This window comes from Asterias rubens, chromosome 11 (genome assembly GCF_902459465.1).
Source record: "Asterias rubens chromosome 11, eAstRub1.3, whole genome shotgun sequence".
NCBI classification, from domain to species: Eukaryota; Metazoa; Echinodermata; class Asteroidea; order Forcipulatida; family Asteriidae; genus Asterias; species Asterias rubens.
The window spans coordinates 2,159,135-2,184,096 of record NC_047072.1 but is presented as its reverse complement, the minus strand read 5'-3'; the positions used below and the strand labels follow the sequence as shown (position 1 = coordinate 2,184,096).

At 38.8% G+C, this 24,962-nt stretch overlaps 1 protein-coding gene across 1 annotated transcript in view; it reads left to right on the top strand.

Moving 5' to 3' along the window:
* The first annotated feature begins 6,701 nt into the window (after positions 1 to 6,701).
* LOC117296278 (protein eva-1 homolog C-like) overlaps positions 6,702 to 24,962 on the top strand; it is a 39,713-nt gene continuing 21,452 nt past the window's right edge. Inside the window, exons 1-4 of the mRNA XM_033779118.1 lie at positions 6,702 to 6,922; positions 14,161 to 14,284; positions 14,643 to 14,789; positions 20,271 to 20,414. Coding sequence (XP_033635009.1) covers positions 6,707 to 6,922; positions 14,161 to 14,284; positions 14,643 to 14,789; positions 20,271 to 20,414 — 631 coding nt within the window. The 5' untranslated portion in view covers positions 6,702 to 6,706. The remainder of the gene's footprint in view (positions 6,923 to 14,160; positions 14,285 to 14,642; positions 14,790 to 20,270; positions 20,415 to 24,962) is intronic.

The window sequence follows — 24,962 nt, the reverse complement described above, 5'->3', positions numbered from 1 at the left end:
TTTAATAAGGACTATATCTATTGGAAAAGGAATGGTCACTCAAAAAACAACTCAATTTGACCTTGGAGCCATCTTTAAAGGAACACGTTGCCTTGGATCCGACGAGTTGGTCTTTGAAAAGTGTTTGTAACCGTTTGTTATGAAATGCATTTTGGTTAGATAGATATTATAAAAGTAGAATATAACGATCCACACAAGTATCACTCGAAATTGCACGGTTTTCATTTTACCTCGTTGACTAACACTGTCGGCCATTTTTTTACTCCTACCATGGAGCAATAAACTAGTGCTCCATGCTCCTACAAATGGCAGAATGCTCCTACAAATGGCAGATCGTGTTAGTTCGTAAAGTAAAAGGAAAACCACGCAATTTCAAGGCAAATTTGTGTGGATCATTGTATTCTACTTTTAAAACATCTTTCTAACCATATGCATTTTATAACAAACGGTTACAGAACGCTTTTCAAAGGCCAACTCGACCGATCCAAGGCAACGTGTTCCTTTAATGTTTTAGTCCTAATGGTTATACTGCAATCCAATATAGGTTTCTAGGCTAGTTAGTGTATGGTCAATGATGATGATCCCGTTCCTGCTACAGCACTGCACAGCATGCATAGTGAATTGTGGTCGGGTAAATTGGAAGTTAAGTCCCAGTGTTACCTTTTCAATTTTCCAGTTGTGAGTTTGATTGTCCGCCCGCACAATAGCCTGTAACTGCTTTCTATTATATGGCATACACAAGTGCCACCCTTGTGCAATCACAGAGAGAAAAGACTCTGAGGAAATCCTCATACAAAGGAATAAGTAACAATAAAGCAATGGCCTTTTTGTAGGAGCCTGGAGAGTGGGACTGGGCTGTGTTACTTTTTAGAGATTAAGGGAAGTGCTGAGGAAATACAGTTTTGCAAAAGTCTCTCAGCGGAATTTTAGAGAGATTGATCGAATGTTTCAAGAGATTGAGAGAAATTCTTTTCGCGGAAGAATAATATGTTCCTTTCAAATGATTAAAATGAAAGTACATTGCACACAATCAATCTATCATCATGTATTTGTAGAGCTCCATCATTCTAGTTCATTCCGAGCCTATTCCGAGGTGCTAAGAAAGTAAGGGAAACAATTCAGACAAAAGACTTTGAAGAATTTCATGTGGAGGTGGCAAGTGCAGCGGAGTTAATGTAAGCAGATTTAAAGAGATGAGTCTTACTCTTAATCTAGCGTTTAAGGATCTTTAAGGAGTCAAGTGTGTGGAGTTGATAGTGGGGATCATGCTATAGCTTTGGGGCACATTACTGTTTGTGTGTTGATACCTTCTCTCTTTTTGGAAATTGGGTTTGAGGAGCTTCTAACTGCTCATTCAATTTGGGGGAGAGCTCTTTCCTTTGTACAGAACCAAACTTTTTAACACATTAGTGTAAAAAGTGAAAGCAATACACAATGTTTATCCATGGAGAATTTATTCCTCCATGGTTTATCTAAGTTGTTACTTTTTCATTATATTTAATTTTAAAGCATGTAGGCCTCCTCTGATGATTTATTTATGCAGTTTACCAGATTGCAGGATTGGAGGGGACACTATTGGTATTTGTCAAGGACCAGTCTTCTCACTTGGTGTGTATCAATAACAAACCTGTGAAAATGTGAGCTCAATAGGTCGTCGAAGTTGCAAGATGATAATGAAAGAAAAAACACCTTGTCACAAGAAGTTGTGTGCTTCTAGATGCTTGATGTCGAGACCTCAAATTCTAAATCTGAGGTCTCGACATCAGAAGGAGCTGTTTCTCACAATGTTTTATACCATCAACCTCTCCCCATTACTCGTTACCAAGTATTAGTTTTGTGCTAATAATTATTTTGAGTCATTACCTTTAAGCAGATTGTTTTTGACATTATCATATCAATTAAACACCACATACATGTAGGCCCCACATTTAGGTCACTTCCTGCTGTGAATCAAATGTGTCATTCCCCCAATTAAAACCCCCAAAAATCCTCTTTAAAATTTGTTTTGCACTCCTTAGATAAGATTGCACTTGCACTCCTCAAAATTTACTTTGTTAGCATTAATGCAGCAATATTTGTCGAAAGGGCAAATCAAAGCGTTCGTTATGTTTTCCAACAAGAATTAAAAGTAAAGCTGTAGGGCCTATTTTATTTATGAGACCAATTTGTACAGCATCTTGTGTACGTTTAGGTGAGAAGGTGATGTGAGTCAATCTGCTGCCAACCATGCCAGAAACACTGTCGGCGAACCCCTGCACCCCCATGTTAAGTTAACCAGCACAATAAAAAATATTGTTTTCAACATTTTGCACTTCCCCATTCAATTTCAAATCATACGTATCCAAATTTAGGCCGAAAATAAAAACTAGTCTGAACCCTTTTTGAAATGGAATCCCTAATATAGCTGTTGCACACAGGGGATCATACCGAATAATCTGGCAACCTGCTTCATTTTAAAAGCGAGAAGTGCGAAGCGCTTCCTTAAAAGCAGTGGACACTATTGGTAATTACTCAAAATATTATTACCATAATACCTTTCTTGGTACGAGTAATGGGGAGAGGTTGATGATATAAATCATTGCTAGAAACGGCTCCCTCTGAAGTAGCATAGTTTTCAAGAAAAGAGTAATTTTCCACGAATTTGATTTCGAGACCTCAAGTTTAGAATTTGAGGTCGAAATCAAGCACCTGAAAGCACACAACTTCGTGCGACAAGGGTGTTTTTTCTTTCGTAGTTATCTCGCAACTCCGACGACCAATCAAGCTCAAATTTTCACAGGTTTGTTATTTTATGCATATGTTGAGATACACCAAATGAGAAGACTGGTCTTCAATAGTTACCAATAGTGTCCAGTGTCTTTAATGCAACAAATAACAAATCTCTGCAACGGATTGATGAAAAGAGACTCAGCACTGATGAGTATCTTGATGCTAATCTCCTATGGGTTAAACCCTTGTGGTTAAACTAAACCTGTAGGCTAGCCTATACTGCAGGCATGTCACAAACCAAGGCCATTTATTTAATTAATGTACCCACATCACTACACACCATAGTGTTGTTACACTTCACTCATTAATAACAGAAGAAACCTACATTCCTGGGCTGTCCTTCTTTGCTTTCAAGTGGCTATTCACTTGTGTGATGATGGCCTTGGTGGGTGGAGTGGGGGGGGGGGGGGGGGGGGTACTGCGCCTCACTGTCCATTAAAGGGGGTATCCCATAATTGATAAAAAAGTGTTACATTATAGAGCAATAATAATTAGTTTACTGGGAGTGGAGGGGACGTTCAGCATGGTCTTTGTGTTGTTGTGATTCAGTTCTCAACAGACCTTTTTACAAATGTCGCTGGGTAAACATCGAGAGACCTGTGCAATAAGTGGAGACTCATTCAAAAGCAACTTAGCAAGGAGTAGGACCTGGTACTAGTAGGGTGCTCCTGTAAAATATAATTTGAGCTTCTAGCCACTTAGGGCTAGACTTGTGGACAAGTCATTAAATGTCTGACGCGGTGGTAGTGTTCCTCTCTCCGCGATTCAGAATCGCCCCGCGATTCCCGCTACACTGGCAGTATTCTCGCGAGACTGCTGGCCCTGCGAGACTATTGCTCTCACGACTCTATCGTCCCATTTAACGGAGGAGTAGCAGTCAGCAGCAAGCAGCTTCAAGCTGGAGCAGTGATCTTGCGAGAGCAGTATTTGATCGCGGACACCTGAATTATACGCCACCACCATGCCTAAATTATCTCACCGCGAGACAACAACTTGTCCTCAAGTCTCTAGGATCTGTTACAGGTCCTTTTTTCTGCTAAGTTGCTTTTGAATGAGTCTACTCTTAATGCAGAATAGGTCTCCCAATGTTTTCATTAAAGACACTGGACACTTTTGGTAATTGTCAAAGACCAGTCTTCTCACTTGGTTTCCTCTCAACATATGCACAAAATAACAAACCTGTGAAAATTTGAACTAAATCGGTCAACGAAGTTGCGAGAGAATAGAAACAGCTTTGTCGCACAAAGGTGTGTGGTTTCGGGACCTACAAATCTAATTCTGAGGTCTCGAAATAAAATTCAAATATTGTAGTGGGAAGTTACTTCTTTCTCGAAAACTACGTTACTTCAGAGAGAGTCGTTTCTCACAATTTTTTATACTATCAACAGCTCTTCAATGCTTGTTACCAAGTAAGTTTTTATGCTAACAATTATTTTGAGCAGTTATCAATAGTGTTCACTGTAGGGGTGCTATGGTAAAATATAAGTTGAGCAACTGACCACTTAGCTCCTTATGTTTACAACCCATTTTTTTATGAGTTGTTGTGGTGACTCACCAGAACCATTTATAACCAGCCTGTAGTCAAGATCACATTCCTGTGTTACATAACTATTTGTCTGCCCTGCTAGGAAATGGCTTTGCAATATTGATGTATTTTTTTTTCAAATTGGTAGGATAGGAGCCAGATTGCAAACTGCAACTGACTGAATTCATTAGTTTAGTTCTGTCGAATTACCTTTATTGCACACTCATCCAAATACATCTTTAGTGCAAATGGGAAACCCTGAACAGTCACCCACCCACTATAACAAGGGGATCCTTGATCACACAACAGAATAGAACAGAGACAAAAGACAAACAGCCAAAAAAATTAACTTTCAGTAGAAAACCTGGAAATAGAGTAGTTAAAACGGTGATAAGGGGAAACGACTTTTTCAACATTTTTAATTAAGGGTCTTTCAGTGTTGCTATTATGTTTAATTTCATTGTTTGGTTTCCAAATGGTTTTAAATATGAATCTGTTTTAAAACGGTGATAAGGGAAGACGACTTTTTCAACATTTCTAATTAAGGGTCTTTCAGTGTGACTATAATGTTTAATTTCACTGTTTTGTTTCCAAACAGTTTGAAATATGAATCTGTTTAAAAATGGTTCCTAAACATCTCATACACTACCCAAAATGTCCCCTTGGTGTTACTTCAGATTCCACCCACAGGGATAAATTCAGTTTCTTTAATTAAAAACCAACCTGAGAGACCAGGCTATGACGTCAAGGGACTCATTTTACAATTTGCAAAGGCTAAACATGTTTAAACATTCTATATGGTACATGTTTAAACATGGCTGTGCGATCTCCCTCTCCACCAATTAGATTTAGAATGGATAAACTGTCCCCTATGTTTCTGAATGTATTTTCAAGTTGGTTGGCCTGCTGTACTCTAAAATGATGTGTACATTCTATGTTTGTATTATAAGAATGTTTTCAACAATGTCCAGTTAATAATGTGACAGTTTGTTAACTGAATGCTGTCAAATAGTCATTGACTTTTGTTTGTTGTTGTTTTAAAGAAAACAGTTGGTAGACTTCAGGCTCCAGACCAGTGGTACTAGTCTAGGACCTGTAGATTAATAGATTTATGACCAGACAAGTCCAGTGGTCTTGCGTTTTTCAATTGAATAACAATACATGTGTCTCAATGTTTAGTATCTTAAACTGAAACAACTGTTCAAATGCTGACCTTGAGTCTTAAAACACCTTTAAAAAAACTATTTAGTATAACTGCCTCAAAAGACATTTATAAAACATCACATGTGCCTTAGGCCCTAGTGCGTTTAAACTACTGTAGTCAGGACTAAGTTAATTTCATTTCATTTTGACTCTGGTCAAGTCACCATTTTGAGCTACGTTGTGGATTGTGGATTTTTCTCCCAACTTTTAGTTAATTTCATTTCATTTTGACTCTGGTCAAGTCACCATTTTGAGCTACGTTGTGGACTGTGGATTTTTCTCCCAACTTGAAGCCCTTTAGCCTTGATAGCAATTAAGATTAATATACATTCATAAATACCCCAGACAGTAGTGACTCGTTCTTAAACGTCCGTTTAAAACCTTGCAGGGTCATTGCAGTGCGCTTTATCACACGGCAATTCAACCCTGCCGGCATTAAACAGCCGTGTAAGAACTCGTCGCTACCCTTTTATTCCCATAGTTATAAGATGAATCTTAACTTGTTGATGAAATCGGTCTACGGAGACATTATGTTTGACGTTTTTTCTTCTTACAGTGTCCAACATAGTTTCTCACAACACATCTTGATTTCACATTTTTCTGTTTTGTTTTCTGGGCCAACGAAAAAACACATGGTTCGATTTGCGCATTATACCATGCATTACGAGTCACATTCACCCAATTTTAAGCTACTGTGATGAACTGGTTGAAAAATAGTTCATGACTTCATGACTTCACTGATAACTGATTAATTAATGAATGTCTGGGATTGGGAAACTGCCGGGGATTACATGTCAGGTATCATCTCATCATTGTTGTGACTGCACCTAGTTCTTCTTCTCCTCTTCTGGTTCATCAAACTGCTGAGCAAGCTCATTCAGAAGGTTGGAGTTGTTTACCCCCGACCCTGATATTAGGAGCACTTGATGCTACTCAAAAACAATCATCTACTTAAAGGGATAGTGCCAAGGCTGTGGTTGAATTGGTTGTGTTGTATTTTTAAAAAGCTTACCAGGGTGTCTTGGCGTAGGTTCGAACCTGACACTGGTATAGGAGCAATTGATGTTACTTGCAAACAATCATCATCTTAAAGGGGCAGTGCAAGGCTGTGGTCGAATTGGTTGTGTTGTAAGTTTTATCCCCCATGCAAATTTAACATCTACATGTTATTATATTTATTTCTTGTTTTTATTTTTTGCAGATTTGTTAATGTCTACTCTAAGAAGCAAGTTGGTGTTTGCCTGCGACAAAGACTTCCTTTCATTCAAGTGTCCGAACAACACGGTCATTACGATAGAAAACGCTAATTATGGACGGCAGGTCCCAAATAAACACATGTGCCCCTACAGATGGAGCACCGTTGGCAGCTATCAAGTTAAGCAGTTTCATGAAGACACCAACTGCAAGGCAATAAACTCAAGACAGGTTCGTATAAAAAGTGCATGGGACTACATAGTTGTACTTGTTCAACAGATGACAGAGTTGAGAAACATAGGGAATCTTTGGGACACTTGGTAGCAGTAGATGTACCAAGTAAATTCACCCTGGTTACATAATTGTGTGCATGCGCATTTTTCTGAGAACAATATATTTACCTCAAGGGATTGAGACATGATTTAAGACTTTACCTGAAGGTCTTGAGAGACTTTACCTCAAGGACTTGAAACTTGACTTGAGACTTAATATCAGGGACCTGAAACTTGACTTGAGACTTTATCTCCAGGGCTTGAAACATGACTTGATACTATACCCCAAGGACTTGAAACATGACTTGAGACTTTATATTATGAAACTGAAACTTGACTTGGGACTTTATATCAGGGACCTGAAACTTGACTTGAGACTTTATCTCCAGGGCTTGAAACATGACTTGATACTATACCCCAAGGACTTGAAACATGACTTGAGACTTTATATCAGGGACCTGAAACTTGACTTGGGACTTTATATCAGGGACCTGAAACTTGACTTGAGACTTTATCTCCAGGGCTTGAAACATGACTTGATACTATACCCCCAAGGACTTGAAACATGACTTGAGACTTTATATCAGGGACCTGAAACTTGACTTGGGACTTTATATCAGGGACCTGAAACTTGACTTGAGACTTTATCTCCAGGGCTTGAAACATGACTTGATACTATACCCCCAAGGACTTGAAACATGACTTGAGACTTTATATCAGGGACCTGAAACTTGACTTGGGACTTTATATCAGGGACCTGAAACTTGACTTGAGACTTTATCTCCAGGGCTTGAAACATGACTTGATACTATACCCCCAAGGACTTGAAACATGACTTGAGACTTTATACCAGGGACCTGAAACTTGACTTGATACTTTATCTCCAGGGCTTGAAACATGACTTGATACTATACCCCAAGGACTTGAAACATGACTTGAGATGGTGCATCAATGACCTAAAACTAGACTTGAGACTTTACCTCAACGACTTGAGACTTGAACTTAAGACTTTACCTAAAGGACCTAAACTTAACTTGAGACTTTACATCAAAGACCGAAACTTGGCTTAAAATGTTACCTCAATGACATCAGATTTGACCTGGGACTTAAGGCCTACTACCTGGACCTGAAACTTGACATGGCACTCAACATTAAGTTACCTCTGGAACTTAAGACACAATCTGTGACTTCCTCTAAGAGGCTTGGAACTTGAGACTTGAGACTTGAGACTTTACCTCAATTAGTTCAACAAGACTTGAAAATTCACTTTAAAGGCACTGGACACTATTGGTAATTTCAGTCTTCTCTCTTGGTGCATCTCAACATATGCACAAAATAACAAACATGTGAAAATTTGAGCTCAATTGGTCGGCGAAGTTGTGAGATAATAATGAAAGAAGAAAACACCCTTGTCACACGAAGTTGTGTGCTGTCCAATGCTTGATTTCGAGACCTCAAATTCTAAATATGAGGTTTCGAAATCAAGTCCGTGGAAAATTAGTTCTTTCTTGAAAACTACGTCACTCAGAAGGAGCCGTTTCTCACAATGTTTTATGCCATCAACATCTCCCCATTACTCGTTACCAAGTAAGGTTTTATGCTAAAAATTATTTTGAGTAATTCCCAATAGTGTCCACTGCCTTTAAGGACGTGGACTTGTCCTGTGACTTTATCTTTGAGTTGGAGTCATGACTTGATACTTTTACCATAGGGGTTGAGACTTTATTCAAAACCTCCCTTGCCATAAGACATGAGTTGGAACTTTATCTCAAGGACTTTGACTCAACTTAACCTAATTGAAATACTATTAAAGAACATGTGTAAAACTAAAAAAATGAAATGTACAAGCTGGTTTTTACATATGAAGTTGATATATGCATCTGACAAATAAGGAAGTCAGTAGGTTAATACGAAGGCCATAACATTTATTGAAAAATAACTCATTGAAGGTTGGAGGTCATTACTTACAGTGAAAGTCACCTTCAATATTACTTCAGTCACTTGTTGACACTTTTAAGGGCAGTTTGTTATTTATTGCTCACATGTCACCCTAGTTTATGCTTTAAATTGAAATTTGTTTGATATGGTGTTTTGTTTTTGAACAGTTTATTTTGAAACCCTTAGGAGATTTCTTGATAAAACTAGTATGCTCGTACTAACATGATGGTACTAATGACAACACTTTTTGACCAAAACACCTTGTCTCTGGTAAACATTCCACCAAGGACCACCACATTGGTGCGCCAGACCCCAGTATAGTCAGTACCAGTAGGTAAAGAAAACAGCTTAGACAGGTTTTTCTCAATTGGTCATCGAAAATGCAAGATAATAATGGGTGCGTTCGTTCGTTTAGCTTCCCTGGGTCGACCCCAATGTGGGGCGTTTTTTTTTTGCCAGGACAAACGTGTGCAGATAATTACCCACGTTCGTCCTGAAAAAAAAACACACCGGGGTCGACCCAGGGAAGCTAAACGAACGCACCCTGTGATAGAAAAAAACACCCTCAGAGCAATGATTGACTCTACACTGAAGCCTCTGAACCCCAATCAATAGGCCCACTTCTCTCTTATCTCTTCAGTCTCCTGACGATGACTAGAGCAAGCTAGTCGAAATGTTGGGACCAATTCAATAACTGACTCCATGGTAGTGCAGCTAAAGTAGTAGGCCCAGCCAATTTTCTATACCTTCCGCCCTGGTAGTATATGAAGAGCAGAACTGAGAAGTTTCGTGATCAAACAATCCGATAAATCTACTCTACAGGTATTAGAATATAGAAAGACAGTTCTCTAAAGAACAAACTCTACCTGGGAAGTAGATACACACATGGTGTTACTGAAAACCAAATTCTATTGATACCTCACCATGCAATGCTTCAAATCCTACAAAAACATGGAATTATGGGCTTTCCGATGCCGAAGATTCCAGTTTTTATGTGAAAATAACCCCATGTTTTTAGCATTAGTGCAAAGCGCTATTTTTCTTTAAATTGTGTGCTTAGAAAGAGGAAGACTCTGCTATAAGGTCACAACATCAGGCCAGTAAATATTTTTAAGTGTTATAACCTTAAATGAAAGCTTGTAACTTTCTCAAATCAGTAACAATAGCACATTAAACGTAGCATCTTTAAACCTTTTTAAAATGCCTTTTTGCTGTCTGAGTAGAATTACATGTAAAAAGTTTCTCATTAACAAGCCCAGTGAATATTGGAGACTATTTGGTGTTTTACACTGTTCAAAACATTAAACAGCCGTCGTTTCCTTTGATGGAAAAGTTCAAAATTCACAAACAGACACCGGTGATGCATTGATCATTTAGAAGGGGAAACTCGGGGGGGGCACCGGTGAAATTGCTTGTACAGCATATCGCAGCTGGCCACTAGAACACGTTGTCGACGACCACACGGACCCTCTACGCAAAGGTATACGGGGAGACATCTGAAAACGGAGCCCAGGGCAGGCTTAAAAATCACTTGCAGTAGGTGTTTAATTTCCTCTTGAATCTGTCTCGTTCAATCGTAGAGGATTTAAATTGATGAATTTAACAGTCCGAGTATTAACGCGGAGGGGTGTTGTGCTGGGAAAATTAAAAGCGCTGTGTTTCCCTGAGAGGTGGGCTTGGGATTTGTTTTTCTTGGAAGAGAACATTCATTCCCATCGGATCTGCTTGTTTAATTTCTCATTTAGGCTGGGGAAACCTTTCAGTAGAACACAGTTTTTCAAAGGTGCCAAGCACTAACAAACGTTCGTAAAATTGAAAAAAATATTCGAGACAAGGACAGACATTTTATGGAGAAAATAGAAAATTAATAGACAGTGAGATGGGGTTGATGAAATGAATACAGTAGAAAACCCAAGATTGATTAAAAACAAAAATCTAAGCAAGACAGAGGAAATGAATAGAGAAAACAAATAATTTTGTAGCTAGATAGGCCTACAGCTGACGACAAAAAACCAAGCCCTACATCATATTAAAAAAGAAAAAAACCGTACAACCAACATGTGAAACTTTTGTTACAATTTGTTTTCTATTTTTTTGTCCTGTTTTTGCTTATTTTAATTGCTGCAATCATAATAAGCTAAACCAATTTTTGAGGCATTCAAATGCTACGTTTCTTTACTTTTACAGTTAAAGGCAGTGGACACTATTGGTAATTACGCATGATATGTTTTAGAATAAAAACTTACTTGGTAATGAGTAATGGAGAGCTGTGGATAGTATAAAACATTGTGAGAAACAGCTCCCTCTGAAGTATCGTACTTTTTGAGAAAGAAGCAATTTTCGACAACTTTGATTTTGAGACCTCAGAACTAGCTTTTGAGGTCTCGTAATCAAGCATCTGAAAGCACACACCTTCGTGTGACAATGGTGTTTTTTCTTTCATTATTTAATAAGTATTAGCATAAAACCTTCATTGGTAATGAGTAATAGGGAGAGGTTGATATTATAAAACATTGTGAGAAACGGGTCCCTCTGAAGTGACATAGTTTTCGAGAAAGAAGTAATTTTTCCACAAATTTTTGAGACCTCAAGTTTAGCATTTGAGGTCTCGAAATCAAGCATCTGAAAGCACACAACTTTGGTGTTTTTTCTTTCATTATTATCTTGCACCTTCCACGACCAATTGAACTCAAATTTTCACAGGTTTGTTATTTTATGCATACACGTATGTTGAGATACACCAAGTGAGAAGACTGGTCTTTGACAAATACCAACAGTGTCCAGTGTCTTTAAGTTGTTTCAGACAGAATTTTGTTGTCCACGGCTGATGGGCTCATTAAAAGGGAACATTTAGATAAAAGCGCTATCAATTCCCCCCCCCCCCCCCCCAATGATTGGCACTCTTATTCTACCTTTACGTTGTTACGAAAAAGTGGTTCAAAACCTTATCACACACTTTAAAGCCATTGGACACTTTTGGTTAACAGTATTATCCAAAGGCCCACACTTCGTGTATCACAACTTATATATAAAATAACAAACCTGTGAAAATTTAGGCTCAATCGGTCATCGGAGTCGGGAAAAAAATAACGGGAAAACCCACCCTTGTTTCTGCCATTTCGGTGTGTCATGACATGTGTTTACTATAAATCCGTAGTTCTCGCTATCGAGAATTGATATTGTTTTAATGTTTTCTCAAAAAGTAAAGCATTTCATGGAATAATATTTCAAGAGAAGTCTTTCACCATTACCTTCTGTAAACCCTGTAAATTAGGTGTAAATCTGTGATTTTTTTTTTTCTGTACCGAAAGTGTCCAATGGCTTTAAAATGAAGGGGCTTGTTTTGAAGAAAGAACCAGCATGTTTTACCCTACAAGTTGCCCTGCAGCAGATGCTGTATCTTCACCAATAACATGCTTTTTATTAATGTTCCTAATATAAACCAAATTCTAATTTTAAAACCCACTCTTATCTTCAGGCAAGTTGTGACGTCATGGCAAAAATTCACAAAGAAAACTTTCCGATAATAATAATAAAAAAGAAAAAAAGAAGTGGAGCACAAAGCAAGGGTGAATGAATGAACCTTCCACATGAGTTAATGATGCTGAGTTCGCATGGCGTCAAACCATGCATCAGTGTTTTAAAGGGAAGGTACGCGTTTGGTAATCACTTTCCAAATGAATGGCAATTAAAAGCTTTGGTAAGAAGCTTACAGCTGCGTTCAATAGTACAAAGCATTTTGAGAAACATCTGACGTACTTTTTGTTGTGCCTCAAAATTTGAATCTGAGAAGTGTTATTGTCAGTAACGTTTCTCAGATTGTGGTTTCCTGATAGGGATTATTCTTTCTGTATGGACATATTCGCTCTGGATTTCTGGCGATATCTCAAAAGTGTGTCCCATTGAAATGAAATAAGTGAAAGCCTTGCACATTTTTCAGCATGTTCACAAATCGTCCTTGAATTTGGTTGCAACAAACCAATTAGCTGTTGCTTTTTTTTAAAGGTTTTTAGATTTCTTAAATGTGACTTCATTTCAGAGGGAACTAATAAAAAAAAAAATGATTCCAGTAAGATCTTCATAATCAGTAGGATTTCAAACTGAAATTTAAAAGAAATTGTTTTTTACCAACTCTGTATAGTACATAGGATGTATCTTTATTGATGGATGTATTCATTAAATGCATACATCAGCGAAGGCATTAATAATTTCCTTCGTTTACAGTTCTACACTCACACTTAAAGGCAGTGGACACTATTGGTATCTACTCAAAATAATTATTAGCATTAAACCTTACTTGGTGACGAGTAATGGGGAGAGGTTGGTAGTAGAAAACATTGCGAAAAACGGCTCCCTCTGAAGTGGAGTAGTTTTAGAGTGAGAAGAGTGGTCTTTGACAATAACCAATAGTGTCCAGTTTCTTTAAAGAGTTTGTTGTTCTCCATCAACCTATGTACCAGCTTCGTACAAATTTCTTCTGAGTTGGTATTTTGAACCTCAATGGATAAAAGATGCTTCAAATCATCCAGAAGATTGATGGAGTTAAAGGCAGTGGAAACTATTGGTAATTACTCAAAAAAAATAATTAGCATAAAACCTCACATGGTGACGAGTAATGGGGAGAGGTTGATTGTATAAAACATTGTGAGAAACGGCTCCTGTGAAGTGACATAGTTTTCGAGAAAGAAGTAATTTCCCACGAATTTGATTTTGAGATCTCAGATTTAGAATTTGAGGTCTCGAAATCAACCATCTAAACGCACACAACTTCGTGTGACAAGGGTGTTTTTTTCTTTCATTATTATCTCGAATTATTATTACAAACCTGTGAAAATCTGAGCTCAATCGGTCATCGAAGTTGCGAGATAATAACGAAAGAAAAAACTCCCTTGTCACACGAAGTTATTTGCTTTCACATGCTTGATTTCGAGCCCTCAAATTCTAAATCTAAGGTATCGAAATCAAATTTGTTGAAAAATACTTCTTTGTCAAAAACTACTTAGCTTCACAGGGAGCCATTTCTCACAATGTTTTATACCATCAACAGCTCCCCATTACTAAGGTTTTATGCTAATAATTATTTTAAGTAAATAGTGTCCACTAAGAGTCTGTAAACATCAGGGGATGTAACATCAGTGAGGTTCTGGGTCTAGAATAAAGGGGAACCCAGACCAACAAATAAATAAAAGACTTTAAAAAAAAACATTCTTATGCTGACTTTCATGCTAACATTTCTTGTTGTCAATGTCTTTGCTATAGATTATACAAAACATGTGTGAAAGCAGGCAGCTTTGTAAGATTAGCGTCTCAAGTGATCTGTTTGGAGGAGATCCCTGCCCTGGGACAAACAAGTACTTAGATGTCACCTATAAATGCAAACCAAGTAAGTTTCTATAGAATAATAGTGAATATTGAAGACACTGGACACTATTGGTAATTGTCAAAGACCAGTCTTCTCACTTGGTCTATCTCAACATGCATAAAATAACAAACATGTGAAAATTTTAGCTCGATTGGTCATCGAAGTTTGGATATGCTAATGAAAGAAAAAAACACTCTTGTCACACGAAGTAGTGTGCTTTTAGATGATTGATTTCGATACCTCAAATTATAAATCTGAGGTCTCAAAATCAAATTCGTTGAAAGTAACCGGGAACATAACTGGAAAGTAACTATAGCACCTGCCCTAACCAGCTTATAGTGTTATGTTGATTGCTGTATCTTCATTTTCTTTACTGCAGGTACATTTCGTAACATGGTTGTATGTGAAGACAGTCACATGATGCTTCATTGTGACAATAAAGAGGTTTTAGCAATACACTCAGCTGGTTTTGGTCGGCCCATTGCAGAGAATATGAAATGTCCGTCATTCACAATGGATGAAACGGGTAAGTTAGATCACTTTCTTTTCCTTTTTTATCGTTTTTTCAAACTAACGGCTTGGAACTATTCCTCAACATGAGTAGATGTTTATAAAGTTTAAATTATCTTTGGATGTGTGGCCGATTGGTCAAGTGCACCAGAGTCCAGTCCTGCATGGTCTTGTCAGAATGTGGACATGACACGTGTCTTTAAACACACTGGACACTATTGGTAATTGTCAAAGACCAGTCTTTTCACTTGGTGTATCTCAACATGCATAAAATAACAAACCTGTGAAAATTTGAGCTCAATCTGACGTCGAGGTTACGAGATAATAATGTAAGAAAAAACACCCTTGTCACATTTTTAGATGCTTGATTTCGAGACCTCAAATTCTAAATCTGAGGTCTCGAAATCAAATTTGTGGAAAATAACTTCTTTCTCGAAAACTATGTTACTTCAGAGGGAGCCGTTTCTCACAGTGTGTTGTACTATCAACAGCTCCCCATTACTCGTTACCAAGTAAGGTTTTATGCTTATAATTATTTTGAGTAATTACCAATAAGCATAATTGTTTCATCCTTTGGATGGAGGGTATTACGTCCTGTGACTTCTGTACCGGCATGTGTAAGAATTACCTAAGAAAATAGCATTAGCTGTAAGTTGCAAACTGTTTACCAACCAAAATACCTTTTGCTGGTATAAATGCAAAAAAAGGCCTGACAGTACGACCCTAGCAGCTTTCTCAAAGGATAAAATCTAGCACACTTTTGCTTAGAGAAGGGGTTTGCCCCAATGTTTCCGGGATGAGTGTTTATGCTCTCACTAAAATGACTTTAAACAACAAATTTACTTCTTAAATTTCAAACTGAAGAGAAAGAATGAATCTGCCCTTCTAAAAACTTTAATGTACATGCAGCTTCCCTCCAAAGGCATCAACTAGGGATGTGTTTTGGGATGGGGGTGGGAGTGGGGGTGTGGCGGTCTACCCCCGAAACTTGCTGTTCGGTATTTGAATGTTCATTTTGGTCATTGTTTAACGAGCCCCCCTCAACCTTCTCCACACAGTCTCAAGACATTCATCCTTGTGAAACATTCTTTTGTTCTTTCATTTGTCCCTCCACTTTTCTTTGTTACCCGTAGACTAGATGATGTACACAAATTTCCTCATGGCGCACCCCAATCTCATGAATTCCCTTATGTAATTCTTTTGTTTTCCACTTTGTTTTGTCCGTGGTCCCACGGACACCTTCTCCTTCTCCTTCCCCTTCCCACACACTTTCCAGCGTAAATTTCTCTCTCAGTCACCCCAACTTCCTTGTGGAGAACCCCAACTTCCTTGTGGAGAACCCCAATCTTTAGAATGCCCATAGTTATGGAGTTCTTTTGTTTTTCTTTTTTCTTTTGTCCTTGGTCCCCTTAAAGGCACTGTACATGTTGGGTAATTGTCCAAGACCAGTGTTTACACTTTGTGTATCCCATCATAACCATAAAGTAACAAGCCTGTGAAAAGTTTGGCTCAATTGGTCATTGAAGTTGCAAGAAAATGATGAAAGAAAAAACACCCTTGTTGGACGAATTTGTATGCTTTCAGATAGGAATATAATACTTCTAGCTAGAAGTCTTTTAATATTTTAGTGAGAAATTACCTCTTTCTCAAAAACTACGTTACATCAGAGGAAGCCGTTTCTCACAATGTTTTATTCTATCAACAGCTCTCCAATGATCGTTACCAAGTCAATTTTTAAGTTAATCTTTGTTTTTAGTAATTACCAAACATGTACCTTCCCTTTAAAGTACTAAAAATGAGCACACCTTCTTATCCTCCTCCCACACACTTTCAAGTATGAGGCTAAATTTCTCTCTCAGTCACCTCAAAAGATGCCAAGGTGCAACACTAAAATAAGTAATTTACAATCTTAAACACATCTGGTGGGAGCATCTATGTATTCTTTAGTCACATTTTACCCCCCCCCCCTCCTGTTGTGTCACTGATGTGCAGCAGGGTACTTCATCATCTAAACCGAACGAAATGAAAAAGTCCTTATTTGGCAGTACTCATTACCGATTTATTTGCTCAAATGAGCGTTTCAGGAAAGCCTTTCAGGAGAAGCTGTGACTGGCGGCTTGTTTCTGGATTATTCCGGATATCTTTGCCATATTTCTGACCTGGATAAAGTGTCATGTTTTTGGCGTGGGCTCCTGTACTTTATTTCTCCTCTAATTAACACAGATTGATTTATCACACATCTCAACAAGCTGTGTCTTGTTTATGACATTATAGTAAAATGAACTTTTATTCTACGCTCATCACGGAAGAACCCAAATAAGGCATTTACAAATTTGTTTCAAAGGCCAGTTTGATCAACCAAACTAGAGCAAGGGCCAATTTCATAGAGCTGCTTAAGCAACAAATTTGCTTAAGCACGAAAATAGCTCGCTTATTTTACACATGTTACTGGCCAAAATTTCATGCCATATACATTGCTTATGACATAGTATTTAGCTGTTGTTTACTTAGCATAACAATTGAGTGGTATCTTGGCCGGTAATCTGATTTTACTAAGCAATGAATTTTTTGCTTAAGCAAAATTTTGTGCTTAAGCAGCTCTATGAAATTGGGCCCAGGATTTGAACCTGCAACCTCCAGATATATCTTCCGGCGCTGCACTACCATCTGAGCCTTAGCCATAAAGTTGGCGGTCTCCCTATTTTGTCCATATCTGTGTTTTGGTGTGCCAGTCAGACGCCATACAACCATAAGCTGTTGTTAAGCCAGGGGCACTCGCACCCAAGGAGGCAACAGTGGCGATTGCCTCCATGCCCCCTTGTCATTGTCTTGATGCTCTTGAAATGCTCCAGTAGAAATTTACAATTTCCTTATAGGGTGAAGCCTTGGTACCACTGCCTTTCAAAAAGGGAGCATACAGACCTGAGAGGGGATGCCAATTTTTATTTCAAATACAAAGCCACAAGAGAAACTGACTCGGTAAATTTTAAATAATTGTGGGATGAACAAAGACAAATTGAGTAGAGTGTGATTTTAAGACGATTTACAAATCAAATTTTTGTTTGACTGACAACTCAATTACACCCTGCACTGTTTCTCTGTTGTCCTTGTGTTTTATTAAATTCAATTGGGCTTATTGTCTTTTGCTAACCAGCTCTGGTATGAAATTAAGAAAATGTGTCTGAATGTCATGTTTGCTCATACCACAAATGCCTAGTATTCAGTAATTGTTCAGGGTCCTTTCTCTCATTTCACTCTGAAGTAATCACAGATCAGTATTTAGGCCTATAGAATTTTAATTTGCTGGCAAAAAAGATATTTTGATTGACCGTAACTCATTTTCACCATGCAGTATTTCTCTGTTGTCGTTGTGTTTTATGAAATTGGGGCAAGTGTCTTTTGTTTACCAACTCTTGTATGAATTTAAGAATCTGAATGTCATGTTGCTCATACCACAAATGCCACGTACAGTAATTGTTGGTTCTATCTAACATCCCACTCAGAAGTTATCGCAGATCAGTATTTATAGAATTTTAATTTGCTCGCAGTGTGATGCAAACCACAACCAACACAAGAGCGGACCGCGGTGAACCGAAATGCCATCGGACTCGGCCAATTGGCAGCTATGTTGAAACTATGTTGCATGGGGTGACGTGGAATGTTGTAACAGTTTGACAGTGCGGACTGGAGTCTGTATATAACCAGTCTTGAAATTGAGGACTTGTCATTGCTCGTTGGCATCATAACAGCATTTTTATTTTACACCCCCCCCCCCTATTGGCTAGAAGCCATCTGTCTGACCAATCAAGGTGGGTCAGTTACAATCATTGGTCTCGGAGTGCTCCCTGTTGGGGATGGGTCCTGGATTGCTCGTTATGTAACAAGCGATGGTTATAATTAGGTGATTGGCCTGAGCGTATTTCCTTACCGGAGTTATCTCGGTAAGAATTTCAGCATTGCATTTGCAGAGCTGCCAACTTGCGCTGACCCTGCAGAAAGTTCATTGAAAATAAACCAAAGGCCATGTTCAAATGAACAAATCTTAAAAGGAACACGTTGCCTTGGATCGGTGGAGTTGGTCTTTGAAAAGCGTTTGTAACCGTTTGTCATAAAATGCACATGGGTAGAAAGATGTTGTAAAAGTAGAAAACAATGATCCACACAAACATGTCTCGAAATTGCACGGTTTTCCTTTTACCTCGTCGACTAACACGGCGGCCACATATGTGAGTCAAATTTTTGACTCCCATAAATGGCCGACCGTGTTAGTTCGCATAGTAAAAGGAAAACCACGCAATTTCGAGGCAAACTTGTGTGGATCATTGTATTCTACTTTTACAACATCTTTCTAACCATATGCATTTTATAACAAACGGTTACAAACGCTTTTTGTAGACCAACTCGTCCGATCCAAGGCAACGTATTCCTTTAAGATCTCTCTGATTATGGAAATGGTGTCCCCATTATACTGAACATACATGTAATTCTTAATATCTCTCTGAAACTTCTGGCCAAATAAAACTGTATTTTAGGTTTGCATTTTTCTTTTGAAACGAGCCCATTTTTAGTGCTTTTGTCATGCTATTTGCAATTTGCCCTGGTCTTGGCTTTGGTGCCCCTTGAAAAGTTTCAATAGCAAAGAGTACTTCAATTCTATAATCTCAATGATTGCTAGATACAATTGTTGTCAGCTCTGCGTTGCAGTTGCACATGTACTCTGGAGGGCAATTTCATTTCTTTTGTCATTGTAGGTGGTGGTGTTTAGCGAGTTTTGTGTGCTTACAGGCTTTATGAAATTGGGCCTAGGTGCTATAAATCCTTCTGAAAAACTTGATTTAGACACAGGTCAAAATAAGGCTGTGTCCGAATTGGTGGCCATGAAATATAGCCATGGCTGGGTCCCCTGGCATCATCCCTTGAAGTATAGTCTGTTTTTATCTTTATCAACACCCGCAGCAACAGTCGTAGCCATTGATGTAGCCGCCAAACTGCGAGTAAGTTTTGTGTACAGATTGGTACAATGACTTGCTGTAGTCAACAAGTAACTGCTTAAGTTTGAATTCCTCAGACTATAGACAGTTGCTATGTCAAATGGTTCCAGGCAAGCTTTTGTATCTAATAGCAACCTCCATATGAGTAAACTCTGGTACCATTGTCCCATACACACTCGTTCAAAATTGTGTATGGGTGTTCGCTGCTCCTAAGTGTAAAGTTCCTGCACGCAAAAGTTTGCCCTGGATCATTTGACATAGCAACTGCCTCATAGTTTGAGGAATTCAATTTGTAACTTTTGTTCAAACAAGTCATTGTACCAGACATTATTCAAACTCACAAACGGCTTAACTGATAGCCTAAGTGAGTGTTAACCTCTACATTGCCTTGAACAAGACAAGGTGTGAGGTACATGTAGCTACAAACCACAGGCATGTAGTATGTGGTTTGATATGTTTATTGTAAGAGGTTAATAGTAGGATTGATTGATGTGCTTTATTTTCAGAATGTGAGTCTCATAACTCACTTGAGGAGGTGATGAAGAGATGCCATGGAAAGAGACACTGTGCTGTCAAGGCAAGCACAAGGGTCTTTGGGGAGCCATGTCAACAGGGTACCTACAAATATCTTAGCGTCATCTATACATGTGGTAAGTCAGCCAAAACTTTCAGTTCAGTTTGTTTTCCACAGTATCAAAATCAAAAACAATTTCAGAGGGAAGTTAATTCTTACCTCTCAAAACCAAATGTGTCAACATTTCTTGGTGTTGGCTCTAAAAAGACTTCAAACTGTCAACAGGATCTTAGCGTCATTTATACTTGTGGTAAGTCAGCCAAAACTTTCAGTTTGGTTTGTTTTACCAGTATCAAATGCAAAGACAATTTCAATTGGAAGTTTGGCTCTGAAAAGATGTCAACAGGGTATACCTACAAATATCTTGGCATCATTTATACTTGTCTTACCAACTAGACCACCGAGATTTCCTGATAGCTATGACTTTGAGGCATTTTGAATCCTCTGTTTTATTCCTATGTTATTTTTCTTGACCGAATCTCTTTTTGGAGGAGCGTTCTTCTTCTTATCGTGTCCACACACACTAGATATTGTCTTGTGTTCCCATAACCTTTTTTTCCCCTCTATTCAATCGTTGTTGTAGATTTTGTTTGCTTTGCGCATTTTTCTTTGTTCCAATTCCCCATTTTCCATCTCTTCAATCTGTCTTCCATTGGTTTCACAGCAATGGACCCTTGCTCCGGTGGCTTGGGATCAAATACTCCCTCCATAAATTTTTACGTTTTGGCCCCTACGGATAAGTCATAAATGCTGTAGGCCTACACTAGATTTCTATATATGGTTCTAATGAATTAAAGTAGTGGATCATTGAGCAGTAAATGTTAGGAGTTGGTCTCTTCATGGTTGAGATGTTGTATCTGGAATGTCATTCAACTGTGACGATCCCCTGGTACTGCAGCGGCAAAAACGTTGTGTCCCCCCCCCCCCCCCCCCAGTGGGCTCAAGCTCTGGCAAGATCAGAATGAAGGAAGAGAGCGGCTGACTGTTATATGAATGAAGCATTGGCTTTGTTATGGTTGTCCAAAAATCAATAACGTTTTGTTTTCTTTTCATCTGGCTTTTTGACATTTCTTATAAATTTTATTAGTTTTTTGTGACATTATTTTCAAATGAGTTTAAACAGGCACTATGAGAGGACCTAGGATACACTAGGGGGACACAACACAAGATACAGCATCTCATTTTTCTAATAAGAGTATACTTCAATACTTAAATTGAAATAGACTTTAGGATTCAAGGTCGCACTACATTTAATTTTGTTCATAAATATATTTGACAATGAGGTTCCCTATCTATTATTTAATTGAAAGAAAAAAATACCACTGGGCTTGTCTCTGGCCTGCGCTCCAGTGTTAATTTTAGAATTTGGTAGTTGGTACAGTTGTTGCTTTCAGACCACTCATTCCTGTTTAACACTACTCAGCCATTTAAAATGATTTATAAAAGTGCCAAATATGCCATTTGCAAAATGGAAACAGAATTGCTCTTTCAACACTGAAAGTTCCAGACCCATGGGAAGTAATATTTTATGCCCCCAAAACCCACTAGAAAATGGGTCCTGGTATGTACATAGAGTACTCTATGGTATGTACAACTCAAGGTTGTGTTCTTTTCTGCAAACAGTTTGACATCAACTGTACTATAAAATGTATAGACTCTAGCCAACTGATCCATCAAGCTGTCATGTGATCTAATATTTAACCAATCAGAGTGACAGGCTCACAGTAGTGCATTTTGAATGGGTGTTTTGTGTGTGTGTATGCAGAAAAACTTGAAATTGCCCACTGGCCAATGTAAATAAATAAGGGACTTGTGGAAATTGTGGCAATGTAATCACGTTTTGAAGGTCGCTTTCTTGAGAATCTTTGTTGGTGTTTATAAAGAATGGTGAACTTGTTTGAATGGGCGCCAGTATTTGATGTAAGATTTTATAGTTCACAATAGACTAGATTGATGTCTGTCCAAGGGCGCCCCCCCCCCCCACCTCGAACCTTGTAAGTAAACAAAAAAAACGAAAGAAAAATCTCCCAAAAACCCCAGCCAGTGTGTTTCATAAAACACTTCCTGGTGTTGCATTTTTTAATTAAAAAACATATTGCAAACAATATAAATATTCCATCATTCTTTTGGTACATTTTAAGTAATGATGAATCCAAGCCGGAAAAGCAAATTTAAAGGGAAGGTACATGTTTGGTAATTACTCAAAACAAATATTAACTTAAAATGTTACTTGGTAACTGGCATTGGAGAGCTGTTGATAGTTTAAAACATTGTGGGAAACGACTCCCTCTGAAGTAACAGAATTTTTGAGAAAGAGGGAAGTTCTCACTAAAATTATAAAAGACTAACTAGAAGTCTCTTATTCCTATCTGAAAGCACACAAATTCGTCCAACAAGGGTGTTTTTCTCTCATCATTTTCTCGCAACTTCGATGACCAATTTAGTTAAAATTTTCACAGGCTTGTTATTTTATGCTTATGTTGGGATACACCAAGTAAGAAGACTGGTCTTTGACAATTACCAAATGTGTACCTTCCCTTTAAACAAGCCCCTTTTCAGCGCTCTTGTTGTGTCATGTGCATTTTTTGCCCTGGTGTTAGTGCCCCTTGATAAAGTTTCAATTCCAAAGGTAACTTCAATTCTAAAATCTTTAAAGTCTTCCGGAAGCTTTTGAAACGACATAAAGGTCAATCAACGCTATGACCTCCATACGTGTGGTAGCCTCTGTGTAGTTCCAAGGCTTGATAGACTTGAATGTGTTGCAGAGAGGAAGTGCGCTTGTAAGTAAATGGCTTCACCATCTCAAAGATGAAATTCAAGACCTGCAAAGAACGTTCAAATTAGATTCCTCAACTAAACTAAAGACAGTTGTTACAGGGTCAGGCTCTTGTATAACAACCTCCAGACCAGCCAGATGGGCAAACCCTTGGTCTATTCCCGCCCGAACCTTGGCTTGGGCTTGGGCTTGGGCTTTGGCTTTGGCTTGGGCTCTGGCTTGGGCTGTGGCTTGGGCTCTGGTGTGGGCCCTGGCTAGTGTGCTGGCTTGGACTCTGGCTTGGGCTCGGCTTGAGCTCCGGCTTGGGCTCTGGCTAGGGCTTTGGTTTGGGCTCTGGCTTGGGCTCCGGCTTGGGCTCTGGTGTGGGCTCTGGCTTGGGCTCTGGCTTGGGCTCCAGTTTGTTGGGCTCTGGCTTGGGCTTTTGGCTGGGCTCAGGCTTGTGCTCTGGCTTGGGCTTTGGCTTGGGCTCTGGCTTGGGCTCCAGCTTGTTGGGCTCTGGCTTGGGCTTTGGGCTGGGCTCTGGCTTGGGCTCTGGCTTGGTCTCTGGCATGGGCTCTGGCTTGGGCTCTGGCTTGGGCTCTGGCTTGGGCTCTGGCTTGGACTCTGGCTTGGGCGCCAGCTTGTTGGGCTCTGGCTTGGGCTCTGGCTTGGGCTTGGGCTTCGGAGCAGTGTACACTTTGTAGGACATTTCCAACATCAAACAAAGCCTGGAGTGGAGACAGAACCTATAAGCAGAGGTTTGTAAAAAGTCTGTGGTTCCATTGTGCCATACTGATTCAGATGTGTGTTTTGATGTTTGCCATCTCTTACTACACAAAAGCTTGCCCTGAACCATGGGACCTAGCAACTGCCTGTAGTCTGAGGAATTCAATTTTAAGTGGTCATCTGTGATGATTAACAAGTCATTGTACCAGACATTAATTTATCAAATCTAGCACACATATAGGTAACTGGTTGCCTAGCTGTGAAGAACCGTATCTGATAAAGTAACATTGATGTTCAGCATCATTGAGATTAAAGGGGCACGTTGCCTTCCAATTTGGCACACTGAGCTGCAAAGAGCATTTGTTTTGTAATCAATTTTGATGGAGATACATGTACTATATATTATTTTAAAAGCAGGGCACAATGATTCACACAAATATCTCTTGGAATGGTGTTTTTTAGTTTTGTTATGCCAACCTTGCCAACATTTCTCCAATTCATTGTTAAATTATAATAAGGATTGATGTTAAGCTGTGTAGGCCCCTAAAGTTTTTCTCAATTTGATTTTGGTCTTCTTGTCTAGCAAAACTTTAAACTACAAGCCTTTTGGTCTTATGGATTTTTTCTCCAACTTTGAGCCCTGACCCTGTCATAGCATAAGGACATGTACATCACAGCACTTGTAGAGCTGTTAAAGGCAGTGGACACTATTGGTAATTACTCAAAATACTTATCAGCAAAGAACCTCACTTGATAATGAGTAATGGGGAGAGGTTGATAGTATAAAACATTGTGAGAAACGTCTCCCTCTGAAGTAACGTAGTTTTTCCTGAAAGAAGTAATTTTCCATGGATTTGATTTCGAGACCTCAAGTTTAGAATTTGAGGTCTCGAAATCAAGCATCTGAAAGCACACCACTTCGTGTGATGAGGGTGTTTTTTTCTTTCATAGTTATATTGCAACTTCGACAACCAATTGAGCTCAAATTTTCACAGGTTTTTTATTTCATGCATATGTTGAGATACACCAAGTGAGAAGACTGGTCTTTGACTATTGCCAAGAGTGTCCAGTGTCTTTGAGCCAAAAAATGGCTAAGCACAACAAAAGTGTGCTGACCAGAATGTTTAACCAGCCAAACTTCAA